The 13623-nt window shown below is 44.7% G+C and overlaps 1 protein-coding gene across 2 annotated transcripts in view; it reads left to right on the top strand.

Moving 5' to 3' along the window:
* helq (helicase, POLQ like) overlaps window positions 1-13623 on the top strand; it is a 54628-nt gene that overhangs the window by 30539 nt on the left and 10466 nt on the right. For both annotated transcript variants that reach the window (XM_055642393.1, XM_055642402.1), the window contains 4 exons: window positions 1445-1543; window positions 8005-8178; window positions 10401-10514; window positions 11542-11676. In XM_055642393.1, coding sequence (XP_055498368.1) covers window positions 1445-1543; window positions 8005-8178; window positions 10401-10514; window positions 11542-11676 — 522 coding nt within the window. The remainder of the gene's footprint in view (window positions 1-1444; window positions 1544-8004; window positions 8179-10400; window positions 10515-11541; window positions 11677-13623) is intronic.

Raw genomic sequence — 13623 nt, 5'->3', positions numbered from 1 at the left:
TCACCAATGAGTCCACGATTTCTAGAGCCACCTCCTTGAATACCCTGGGATGCAGACCATCAGGCCCTGGGGATTTATCAGCCTTCAGTCCCATCAGTCTACCCAACACCATTTCCTGACTAATGTGAATTTCCTTCAGTTCCTCCATCACCCTGGATCCTCTGTCCCATAGTACGTATGGGAGATTGTTTGTGTCTTCCTTAGTGAAGACAGAACCAAATAACCCTTTCAACTCGTCTGCCATTTCCTTGTTCCCCATAATTTATTTTTCCTGTTTCTGTCTTCAATGAACCCACATGTGTCTTAACTAATTTTTTCCTCTTCACATACCTAAAGAAGATTTTACTATCCTCCTTTATATTCTTGGCTAGTTTACCTTCATACTTCATCTTTGCCTTTTTAGTTACCTTCTGTTGATCTTTAAAAGTTTCCCATCCTCTGGCTTCCCGCTCATCTTTGCTATGTTATACGTCTTTTATTTTTATACAATCATTGAGTTCCCTTTTCAGCCACGGTCGCCTCTTACTCCCCTTAGAATCTTTCTTCCTCTTTGGAATGAAATGATCCTGCATCTTCTGGATTATTCCCATAAATACCTGCCATTCCTATGGATTTTGACTATCCTTAAATATCGCCATCAAGTAATGTACAAAGAACAATACTTTTGTGGAAAGCCTACTGTATGTGGTGAACATTGAGAAAAATGTATCTAAATAGGTCTGTGCTCATGCAGGAGAGGGAGGCTCAGTGATCAACAAATGGGCCTGTCAGGGACTAGTTTTAATGGAATTCACCTACGACACCTGGCGACAACCTACGACAACACGACAACACCTACGTCAACCTACGACAGCAATAATTGTCGCCACTGTCGCCGAAACATTTTCAACATGTTGAAAATGTTGCGGCAGTCGCCTGTGGTCGCCCAAAAAAATCGCTTAAGTGGGACAGACCCATAATACTTCAGCTGTAGCCTGAACCAATGTTCCAGTTTATTCCCAGTTTAAAATATATAGATTCAGAGTAAGGTTAGTCTTGACACTGTAATGTTCCAGTCCATTACATGTACAGTAAAATATTTCAAAAATGATTTTCAACACAGCATCAAGGAGAAACCCCCTCACCCTTTTAGTCCATACGGAATGGTCAATCTATACATGTCCTTGACTCTAACATTTGAAACATATGGTTGAGGTCATAACTATTATATACAAAACCTACTACTGAAATTGTTAGAATGAACAAGATTCTTACATAAACACTCAGTCCTCCTCATGCCATGTGCACTTTTATCCATGTTATGGTAATTAGGTCAATTACAACAGTTTTAGAGTATGTTTTTATTTCTTTGGGCTTATGCAGAGACCAGAGAAATATTTAAATGTGTTCACTGTGCAGAATTTGCCACATAATAATTTTTATTCAATGTTTTATTCTAATCCAGTTTCATCAGTTGGATGTAATTGAACAAAATGTCTTTGCCGCGGTGGGTGTACCAGAGAGCTTCCTTACAAAGAAGGCATCTGGTCAAGCCGTTAAGAAGGTGAGATTTCAACCGGATCAAGACGTCTTTATACTTTGTGAATTCGTATATGAAGAAATATATTTTTGAAAATTTGAAAGAAGATTTCCCATATCCTTTCTTGGAAGAAATAATAGGCTCAAGACATATTTCCACCTTAATAAGGCCCTGTAAGTGAAGTACTTTGGGGTGCTCTTGGAACTGGTTTAGGAAAGTTTATGTTTAGTCAAGAGTGTTTTATTGTCATGTGCCCCAGATAGAACAATGACATACTTACTTGCGAGAGAAACACACACAGAAACACACACTCAGTTTAGACAGACACACACACACACACACACACACACACACACACACACACACACACACACACACACACACACACACACACACACACACACACACACACACACACACACACACACACACACACAAACAAAACAGTGCAATAATAATAGACTATCGTAGTTTAGTGCCTATATGAGGTTGAAGTGTTTAATTGCCTGATGGCTGTAGGGAAGAAGCTGTTCCTGAACCTCTATATTACAGTTTTCAGGCTCCTGTACCTTCTTCCCGATAACAGTGGTGAAATGAGTGTGTGGCCAGGATGGTGATGGTCTCTGATGATGTTGGCAGCTACTCCGATAAATCCCTTCAATGGTGGGGAGGTCAGAGCAGGTGATGGACTGGAAATTGTTCACAACTATATGCAGTCTTTTCCGCTCCTGGACGCTCAAGTTGCCGAACCAGGCCATGATGCAACCAGTCGGTATGCTCTCTACTGTGCACCTGTAGAAGTTCAAGAGAATCCTCTTTGACATGCAGAATCTCCTTAATCTTCACAGGAAGTAGAGGTGCTTATAATTGCACCAGTGTGCTGGGTCCAGGAAAGATCTTCAGAAATATGCACGCCCAGGAATTTGAAGTTTTTGACTCCCTCCACCATATCTATATTACTAAAAGTCTGTTCTTGACCGGTTTTGGCCATTTGTGCTACGATTTCCGAGAGAACGCCGCCACCTACGGCCGTCATTTTTGGCTACCTTGCTCAGAGCCCCCCTCCGCCGTATGTGTGCTGAGGATTTTTCCCGTCGATGAAAAATGACAGAGATATTAATGCTTTTACAAAATTCCCCATTATCTCTGCTGCCCCTGCTGGCGGCAGGGGGGAGGGACTATAAAACCAGGAAGTGGTGTGCCTCAATCAGTGTTTGCAAGCTGGAGGAAGGCAGAGGGTCACATATCTCTGAGCTGTGAATAACACTGAACACATGTCTACTCAAATGTAAATGTCCTTAGTGGTTCTAAAACGCTTGTAGAATGTGTCTATTGGTTCTAAAATGTTTGCAAAAAGTGTCTTATTGGTTCTAAAATGTTTGCAAAAAGTGTCTCTTTTGGTTCTACAAATGTTCTTTAGGTTCACCCCAATGTGTCTTTTCTCCCCCCCCCCCTAAAATGCTTTTTAGGTTCTCCCCCCTCCCCCCCTCCCCTCCTCCCTCTCCCCCCCTCCTCCTCTCCCCCCCCCCCCCCCCCCCCCCCCTCCTCTCCCCCCCCCCTCTCCTCCCCCCCCCTCCTCTCCTCCCCCCCTCCTCTCCTCTCCCCCCCCCCCTCCCTCCCCCCCCCTCCCCCCTCCCCTCCTCTCCCCCCCCCCCCTCCCCTCTCCTCTCCTCTCCTCCCCTCTCCTATCCCCCCACCCCCCCCTCCCCCCTCCCCCCTCTCCTCTCTCCCCCCTCTTTTTCTCCCTTCTGAGGATGAGGTTCAGCGAGCTGGTGAACCTGTGTAGGTGTGGCTACTGGAGGGAGGTCAGTCTGGGCCAATGTTGGTCTCCTTTGGTGGCCTGGATGAACTCGCTGATTTCCTCCACTGGAATGAGTGGAGTGGGATCGGGGGGAGCGATAACACCCATTGACTTGTTGTTCGAGGAGTCCCCTTCTACCTGCTCACTGCAGATGGAGAAACCATCCTCATCACCGAACACACCCTTAGTGCTCGATACTCCTGCCTCACCCTGTGCAAACGGTTGCCTCTTCCCCACCCGCTGGTCTCTCCTCCACCCCAGTCCCAACCCTGGGGCCAGTGGCAGAGGGGCCTTCCCCAGATGTACCCGGATAGTCAAGACCATCGACAGTGGGGGCTACTGTCCCTCCCCCAGTTGGGCCCAGTGTGCGCTCTGGTGCATCAGACTCAGGGAGTCACTCTGGAGCCAGGTCCTGAGGAAGAAAAGGGCTGGTTTCCCCAACCCCCTCCCCGCTTACAGTCTCTACCTCCAGAGGCGTGCTCTGCGCCTCGTCCTGGGCAGGTTGCTTCTGGGCTTCCTCGGGTGCCTGATGTGGGACTCCCTTCCCAACAGAAATCTCCCCCTGTTCCAAATCACCCGAGTGTTCCCATTGCCACCCTCCCCAGAATCCCCTCCAGAACATGGGACCGGGGTCCGAACCAGAGGGCGGGAGTCTTCCACCATCACAGTACTCCCTTCACCCCTTGAGGATTACTGTACGTCCCCCTTCTGCTCCTCCCTAGAGAGATTCCTCCTCTTTTCCGATGGGGAGGAGCTCACAGACTCTGGGGTCACCTGAGCAACCTTCCTCTGTGGCACCCCCTCCTCCCACACGATCCCGGTTGGATAATGGGGCTTGCAGACTCCCTAACGGGATGGGTGGAACGTACTTGTCTCTGGGGGTATTGTTCCCCGTGTGTTGTGTTAATCTTCTTCACCACCTTGCCCCCCCCCCCCCCCCCCCCCTTCATTTGGCCCTCCACCCACCCCCCCCGCACTCTGCGCAACCCCAGGGTTCCCTGACTCGACTACAGGGGAGGTTAGTGGCACTGGAGGTGGCGGCCCCCGCCTGGGATTTGGGGCAATTCCTACGAGTATGCGCCACTTCCTTACGGGCATGGCACCTTGGGCGCTCAGATGTCCAGAAGATAAATCACGCCCATCTTGCTGGACACAGAAGCACCCGTCAACTTCCTCCGCCCGGTCCAGCATCATTGTCAGCTGGCGCCGAAGGGAAAGCATGTGCCGCAGCTCCTTCCTGCAGATCCCTTGGGGCTTCTGGGTGATGTCCGTGAGCACCTTCCCCAGGATGTGAAGGTGGGGAAGGAGGGCCCCGTTTGTAATACAGGGCGGGACGTTGGACAAGACCACCCGCTCTACGTGATGGACCCTATGGGCTCGACCTGCAAGAAAACACCTCCCACTGTGACCCCTTTATTCACAGCCACATTCACCCTCTCAACGGAATCAAGGAAGAACACGGCCTTCACGAACATCGTACCCACGTACAGGACAACTGCAGGCTTGACCACCACGGCCACCGAGCAGTCCTCCAGGTTGATCTGGGGGAGCAAGTAGCTTCTTACCCCATGCTCAAAAGGCAGGTTCCTCATGGAGAACCGGGCCCCAAGAATAGTAGCTGAAGCAGCCGCCTGAGCATAGCTCCTGGAAGGCCCTGGCTCCACAGAACACTGACCCGGCATGATCTCAGGCACTACAATTAAACACTCAAAAACATAACTGACAGTCAAAATACAGATACTGACAGTCAGAAATGGCACGAAGCCAGTGTCCAAACACAAATACTGATGCAATTATAAAGAAAGCACAACAGCGCCTCTACTTCCCGAGAAGATTACGGAGAGTCGCTATGTCAAGGAGGACTCTCTCTAACATCTACAGGTGCACAGTAGAGACCGGTTGCATCGTGGCTTGGTTCGGCAACTTGAGCGCCCAGGAGCGGAAAAGACTACAAAATGTAGTAAATACTGCCCAGTCCATCATCGGCTCTGACCTCCCTACCATCGAGGGGATCTATCGCAGTCGCTGCCTCAAAAAGCCTGGCAGCATCATCAAGGACCCACACCATCCTGGCCACACACTCATCTCCCCGCTACCTTCAGGTAGAAGGTACAGGAGCCTGAAGACTGCAACGCCCAGGTTCAGAAATAGCTACTTCCCCACAGCCATCAGGCTATTAAACTCAACTCAAACAAAGCTCTGAACATTAATAGCACATTACATTTGCACTTTATCTGTTTATTTATACATGTGTGTATATATTTATATAATGGTATATGGACACACTGATCTGTTCTGTATTCACGCCTACCATATTCTGTTGTGCTGAAGCAAAGCAAGAATTTCATTGTCCTATCTGGGACACCTGACATAAACTATCTTGAATCTTAAATCTTCAATATGGAACAGTTCGAGGGAGGCAGCAAGTGATGTTGATAATGGCGGCTCCCCCACAAAACTGCTGCATCACCACCTCTTCGCTCTCCTGCGATCCCTGGCGAGTTGCTGACCTTCACAGACAATCCCAGCTGTTCCGCTCTGCTTCTCCAGCAATGAAAGGGACTTGCCTGCAGTCTTTGTTGTTGGAAACCTTCTCCCTCCAAGAGGAAGGAGGCTTTGTCAACTACAAGGCCAAAGAAAGATGTTGAGATGGTGCAGAAATCCTCCCACACCACACGAAAGCCAGACCGGCCCACTCAGCACCGACGAGGCAGTAAAAGGGGGGGTTGTTCTGGATGAAGGTGTAATAGTCCAGAACGATTTACTCCCCTTTTCTGGCGCGCAGCAGTTCCTGGCAGGTTGCCAGCCACAGTTGTGGGAGAAGGGCAGTAAAACTACACACAGTCCCAAAAACAAGCAGAAACTTTAAAACAAGTCTTGCACCGTTGCAGCGAAATACAAGGATGTTTAAATGTATCGCTGTGCCTCCTCCGAAATCCCCCCAAAAAGATGTTTAAATCACTTAGTTCTGTATCTGGACGGGAACTCCAAATCACCACACCTCCCCACGTAACCAGCTTGGAGGGGATGATGGTATTGAACGCCGAGCTGTAGTCAATAAACAACAGCATGATGTAAGTGTTTTTATTGTCCAAGTGGTCCAGTGCAGAGTGGAGAGCCAGTGAGATTGCATCCTCCGTTGACCTGTTGTGACGGTAGGCAAACTGTAGTGGGTCGAGGTTCTTGTTGAGGTAGGAGTTGTTATGCGTCATAACCAACCTCTCATAACACTTCATCACCACGGATGTTAGTATCACTGGTCGATAGTCATTGAGGCACGTCACCTTACTCTTCTTGGGCACCGGTATTATTGATGCCCTCTTAAAGCAGGTGGGAACCTCAGACATCAGTAGTGAGAGGTTGAAAATGTACACAAAAACTCCAGCCAGTTGGTGTGCACAGGGTTTGAGAACTCAACCGGGTATATCATCAGGTCCCGGCACTTTCCGAGGGTTCACCCCCCTAAAGGATTTTCTGACATCTGCCTCTGTGACTGCGACTGTAATACCATCAGGGCATTTGGGGGCTCGAGAAGGCACATCAGTGTTCTCCCTATCAAAGCGTGCATAGAACGCATTGAGCTCTTGGGTAAGGGGATATATCTACAGCTATGGTGCTACTTCTTGGTACCATTCTTGTTCTCTTGAAATCAGACCATTTCAAATGTATTATTTGGATATTTCCCCTATCAATTGGCAGGAAGGTTGCAGACATCAATTGAAACCATTGTTTTGTGTACTATATTGCAATGAGATATAGACGGAAAAATCTCTCAAAACTCTGAGAACATATTTTCAAATGGTTGAAGCTACCATTTCTTTCTCAACTAACTATTATTACAATGTCTTTATTTGATGTGAAAAGCTTGTAGCATGTGTTAATTCTTCAGTAACAATTATTAAAGGACATAATTTCTCCTTTATTAAAAAAATGTGTGAATAAATGGCTCCAGCCCTTCCACATTCAGCAGTATAATTCAGGAAAATTAAATAGAAAATTCCAAGGCCATCAAATGCATCTTAACTAGTAAGTTTCTCCAGAAATTCAACTTCTAATGGGAGGATATTATTAAGATTTCTTCAGCATTTGAAAACTAAGCAAAGGTATATACCATTATGCCAGTCCAATTCTATTTGGCCAAAAAGGCAACAAAAACATCCCAGCTAAAATAGCAGTGCCTCAATAGAATAACAGCCCCAACAGGTTTGAGATTCTTAACTGATTAGGATGGTGCATGAAATCTGTCAAAAGGGCCAAGAGTAAAAATATCTCATTCATCTTTTCTGAAACGCCATCAAGATCTGCAATGACAGGATCTTTTGTCTTTTCTCATTTGTAAAAAATTTGTATTGTTGACCATGCACAAAAAAACATTAGAATTGAATCAGTCGGAATGCTTAATATTGTTCCTATACTGTACATTGTTTGTAAAATAAATCCAGAATTTGCCCCCGTTTTAATCAGTCTCAAACTTTTAATTAAAGTTTCATATCAGAATTGAGTTTTAGATGACGATGCAATAATAACCAAAATCTTGTTCATCGTGGAATGTGTTTCGTACACCCATTTTGTCCCTGTTGTGTGTTTACATTATGATAATGTATGCTTGTCGATGAAGCTTATCAAAAAGTGGGAGGTCACTTAATATTATTGCAAATATTCATAAACATTTTAATTTCTTTAGACTGTAAATGGGCTTGTCGTAAAACGGTTCTACATGTCCTTGGTCCTTTATTCCCTCTTCAAAGAGATGAACATGTGGTCTGTGGCGCAGAAGTTTAACTTGCCCCGCGGCTTTACACAGAATTTGTTGAGTTCAACAGCAGCTTTCTCCTCCAGTGTCCTGCATTTCTGCGAGGTATTTGTAAAACTTTAATAATGTTGGTGCAGTTTTGTCCTGCAATTATAACATTTCCATAATATACTGAGCATTTTTTTCAATGATAAGCCAGAGTTCCAAAGCTATTTGCAAATAGTAGCATTTGTAATAAAATTTTATTGAACTATTTAAACACAAGAAACTTTCATGCCATCTTGACAATACTGTTTTTCATTTCAAGTTTGTTTTGTTTAGTTTATTGTCACAGTGAAAAGCTTTATGTTGCATGCTATCCAGTCAGTGGAAAGACTACATGATTACGATCGAGCAGTGTACAGATAGAAATGCTGCTGTTGGGGTAGAGGTTTAAAATAGTGGAGTGATTGTAATAAATGGTTGCAGGTCCGCTTCTGGGACCAGCACAGAGTCACCTGACTTGGGCGCCATCTTTGCTTAGCTTTTGTGTTTAAGCAATGCCTATATTTGACCATCTGAGTCATTGTGCAGAATCATATTAGAACAAGGTTTTCCAGTTTAATCCATCAACCAATCATGTACTTACATATTTCCTTACCCTATTTTCCCCACATATTTATTAACCCCCTCCTCCCCACCTGAACCCCTACCCCACAATTCTTCCAACAACACCCACCTATTTGGGGTAATTTACAGTATCAAACTAATTTAAAGAAGCATGGATTTGAGATGTAGGAAGAAACTGGTGTTTGAAATAGAATTAGAAAATAGGTGCAGGAAGAGGCCATTTGGCCCTATGAGCCTGCACCACCATTCATGTGATCATGGCTGATCATCCACAATCAGAAACCCGTGCCTGCCTATTACCAATATTCCCTGATTCCGCTAGCCCCTAGAGCTCTCTCTTTTTTTTAATTCATCCAGTGAATTGGCCTCTGCTACATTCTGTGGCAGAGAATTCCACAAATTCACAACTCTCTGGGTGAAAAAGCTTTTTCTCATCTCTGTTTTAAATGGCCTCCCCTTTATTCTTAGACTGTGGCCCCTGGTTCTGGACTCCCCCAACATTGGGAACATTTTTCCTGCATCTAGTTTGTCCAGTCCTTCGATAATTTTATACGTTTCTATAAGATCCCCTTTTATCTGTCTAAATTCCAGTGAATACAAGCCCAGTATTTCCAATCTTTCCTCATATGACAGTCCCGCCATCCCGGGGATTAACCTCGTGAACCTACGCTGCACTGCCTCCATAGCAAGGATGTTCTTCCTCAAATTAGGTGTGCCCAGGGGAAATCGAAGCTGCCACAGGTAGCGCAGCTAGTAGAGTTGTTGCCTCACAGATACAGAGACTCGGGTGCTGTCTGTGTGGGTTTGCACGTTCTCCTTTTGACTCCATAGATTTCTTCTGGGTGCTCTAATTTCCTCACAAATGTCAAAGACGTGTGGGTTAGTTGGTTAATTTGCCTCTTTAGATTGCCCGTAGTGTTCCCGATGTTCCCATGTTCTCGATGTTGGGGGAGTCCAGAACCAGGGGCCACAGTTTAAGAATAAGGGGTAAGCCATTTAGAACAGAGATGAGGAAACACTTTTTCACATAGAGAGTTGTGAGTCTGGAATTCTCTGCCTCGGAGGGGGGTGGAGGCCGGTTCTCTGGATATTTTCAAGAGAGAGCTAGATGGGGCTCTTAAAGATAGCGGAGTCAGGGGATATGGGGAGAACAGGGTACTGATTATGGATGATCAGCCATGATCACATTGAATGGCGGTGCTGGCTCGAAGGGCCGAATGGCCTACTCCTGCACCTATTGTCTATTATCTATAGAGTGCAGGAAGTGCATGCGACAATGGGATAACAGAATTAGTGTGAACTAGTGATCGATAGTTACATGGACAGTGGGCCGAAGGGTCTATTTCCATGCTGTATCTCTTTAAAAAAAACCAAGGAGAACGTGCAGCTCCACAGCACAGCACCTGAGGTCAGGATTGACGCCAGATTGATGTAACTTGAGAAATCTGTATTATCTGCAGCGCCACTGAGCTGCTACATGGCCCACTCCTATTCCTAGGTCGTGTGGGTACATTTACTTTTAACTGACATGGTTTTTTTTAGAATCTATTTGAGAAACAACACAAAGCAGTTGCTGTCGTGTAATTTGCTTAATGCAAAGCAGCACTGTTGAAATAATAGATAACCAATATATCATTTCATTCATTTTGGGTTTTACATTGATGTGCACTGCTGAATGTTTCGAAGTTTCACTAAGTTGATCCACTTTTTGCCAATAGGAATTAGAGGAATTCTGGGCATATCGTGCACTCTTTACAGACCTCACTCAGAAACTGTCTTATTGTGTGAAACCAGAACTTATTCCTCTTATGGAAGTATCTGGAGTCCGAGAGGTTTGTAATTTGATTTTTATCTCTATAAAATGTTACAGTTAGTTATAGGAGCAAGATACGATTTTGAGCATTTGGATGTACAGAGGAACATAGAAACATAGAAAATAGGTGCAGGAGTAGGCCATTCAGCCCAGCTCCCAAAATAAGCATAAGCTAAACATGGCTGTAATACAGGCCTGGCAGAGCATCACCAGAGAAGACATCCAGCAACTGATGATGTCCATGAATTGCAGACTTCAAGCAGTCATTGCATGCAAAGGATATGCAACAAAATACTAAACATGACTACTTTCATTTACATGGTATTGCTGTGACCCAAACATTATGGCGCCCTGAAATGGGGGCCTAAGTATAAACACTGCTGTAATTTCCACATGGTAAAACCAAAATGTATAAAAATGGCCTTTATTAAAATCTGACAATGTGCACATTAACAACGTGATATTTTTCTATTACAAATCTCAAATTGTGGAGTACAGAGGCAAATAAATAAATGATGGGTCTTTGTCCCAAACATTATGGAGGGCACTGTAGGTATATTTGCAAGCAAAGCCAGGCCCAGAGTTCCTGTTCCCTTTAAACTCACCGAGTTCACTGGAAAATTATACTACGGAGTAAACTGTTTTTAAAAAGTGTTAATCGGAGTAAACTCTGCTGGTCTAGTACATCAAAGTCCCAAGGGTATCGGTTTAGCAGTGTTTTAAAAATAATGGAAGGTTAGCTGAAGAAGAATAATAAAATCAGAAACAAAATATAATTTCAAATCAACACATTTCTGTGGACTCTGATAGTTTTACAAAATTTCAATTGTGTTGCACTGAAAACATTGCTTTATCTTTTCCAGATATTAATTTGACTTTTTCCAACATTTGAAAATTGGAACTTTTTTAGTTGTTCGTCTGCAAGTTTGTATTCATGACATAATTTGACATTCCTTTGTGAACTTTAGTGCATTTCTGATAGGCATTCAGTTTTACCAATGTGTTAACAATGTTTAAGGCCCTGTGTGTACTGTTTTGGTTCTCAGGCTCGTGCTCGACAGTTATACAATGCTGGCTACAGATCTTTATCTTATCTGGCTAATGCAATCCCTGACATGTTGGTCAAAACAATTGAGCACCTGTCCAGACGTCAGGCTATTCAAATTGTTTCCTCTGCTAAGGTAAGTACCATTTACTGGCTTTATGTGGAAATTAAAAAAAACTGCAGTGTTGGAAGCCTGAATTAAAACAGGAAATGCTGGGAATGCTCGGTGGGTCAGGCAGCATCTGTGGAAAGAAAATCAGTTAATGTTTCGGGTCAAAATCCTTCACCAAACTCTTGAACCTGAAACTAAAGAAGACACAATCAATCTCCCGGATGTACTAGGGGACAGATGATCTAGGGTAATGGAGGAACTGAAGGAAAAAGACTGATGGGACTGAAGACTGATAAATCCCCAGGGCCTGATGGTCTGCATCCCAGGATACTCAAGGAGGTGGCTCTAGAAATTGTGGACGCATTGGTGATCATTTTCTAATGTCCTATAGATTCTGGATCCATTCCAGTGGATTTGAGGGTTGCTAATGTTAAGCTACTTTTTAAGAAAGGAGAGAGGGAGAGTGAACGCAGGGAATTATAGACCAGTTAGCCTGACATCGGTGGTGGGGAAGATGCTGGAGTTGATTATTAAAGATGTAATAGCGGCGCATTTGGACAGCAGTAACAGGATTGGTCCAAGTCAGTATGGGTTTGCGTTGGGGAAATCATGCTTGACTAATCTTCTGGAAGTTTTTGAGGATGTAACAAGTAAAATGGACAAGGGAGAGCCAGTGGATGTAGCGTACCTGGACTTTCAGAAAGCCTTTGATTAGGGCCCACACAGGAGATTAGTGGGCAAGATTAGAGCACATGGTATTGGGGGTAGAGTATTGACATGGATATAAAATTGATTGGCAAGCATGAAATAAAGAGTAGGGATTAACGGGTCCCTTTCAGAATGGCAGGCAGTGACTAGTGGGGTGCCGCAAGGCTCTGTGCTGGGACTGCAGCTATTTACAATATATATTAATGATTTAGATGAAGGAATTAAAAGTAACTTTAGCAAATTTGCATAGAAGACACGAAGTTGGGTGGCAGTGTGAACTGTGAAGAGGATGTTATGAGGATGCAGGGTGACTTGGACCGGTTGGGTGAGTGGGCGGATGCGTGGTAGATGCAGTATAATGTGAATAAATGTGAGGTTATCCACTTTGGTGGCAAGAACGGGAAGGAAGATTATTATCTGAATGGTGTCGGGTTATGAAAAGGGGAAGTACAACGAGTCCTTGTACAACTGTCATTGAAAGTAAGCATGAAGGTACAAAAGGCAGTGAAGAAAGCTAATGGCATGTTGGCCTTCATAACGAGAGAAGTTGAGTATAGGAGCAAAGAGGTCCTTCTGAAGTTGTACAGGGCCCTGGTAAGACCACACCTGGAGTATTGTGTGCAGTTTATGTCTCCAAATTTGAGAAGGACATTCCTGCTATTGGGGGTGTGCAGCTTCGGTTCCATATGATGAAAGAATGGAGCGAATGGGCTTGTATTCACTGGAATTTAGTAGGATGAGAGGGGTTACAGAAACATATACCATTATTAAGGGATTGGACACACCAGATGCAGGAACATGTTCTCTCTGTTGGGGGTGTCCAGAACCAGGGGTCACAGTTAAAAATAAGGGGTAAGCCATTTAGAACTGAAATGAGGAAAAACTTTTTAATCCTGAGAGTTGTGAATTTGTGGAATTTGCTGCCTCAGAAGGCAGTGGAGGCCGATTCACTGGATGCATTCAAAAGAGTATTAGATAGAGCTCTCAGGGCTAGCGGAATCAAGGGGTACGGGGAGAAGGCAGGAACTGGGTACTGATTGTGGACGATCAGCCATGATCACATTGAATGGCGGTGCTGGCTCAAAGGACCGAATGGCCTACTCCTGCACCTATTGTCTATGTATCTATGTTTTTCTTTCCACAGATGCTGCCTGACAAATTTACAGCTTGTTATTTTACTACTGGCTTAAACATTGTTTAGACTCCAATGATAATGTAAATCAGTAAAAATGCTGGAGAAACTCAGCGGGTGCAGCAGCATCT

This window comes from Leucoraja erinacea, chromosome 1 (genome assembly GCF_028641065.1).
Source record: "Leucoraja erinacea ecotype New England chromosome 1, Leri_hhj_1, whole genome shotgun sequence".
NCBI classification, from domain to species: domain Eukaryota; kingdom Metazoa; phylum Chordata; class Chondrichthyes; order Rajiformes; family Rajidae; genus Leucoraja; species Leucoraja erinaceus.
This window is presented reverse-complemented; position numbering and strand designations above follow the sequence as displayed.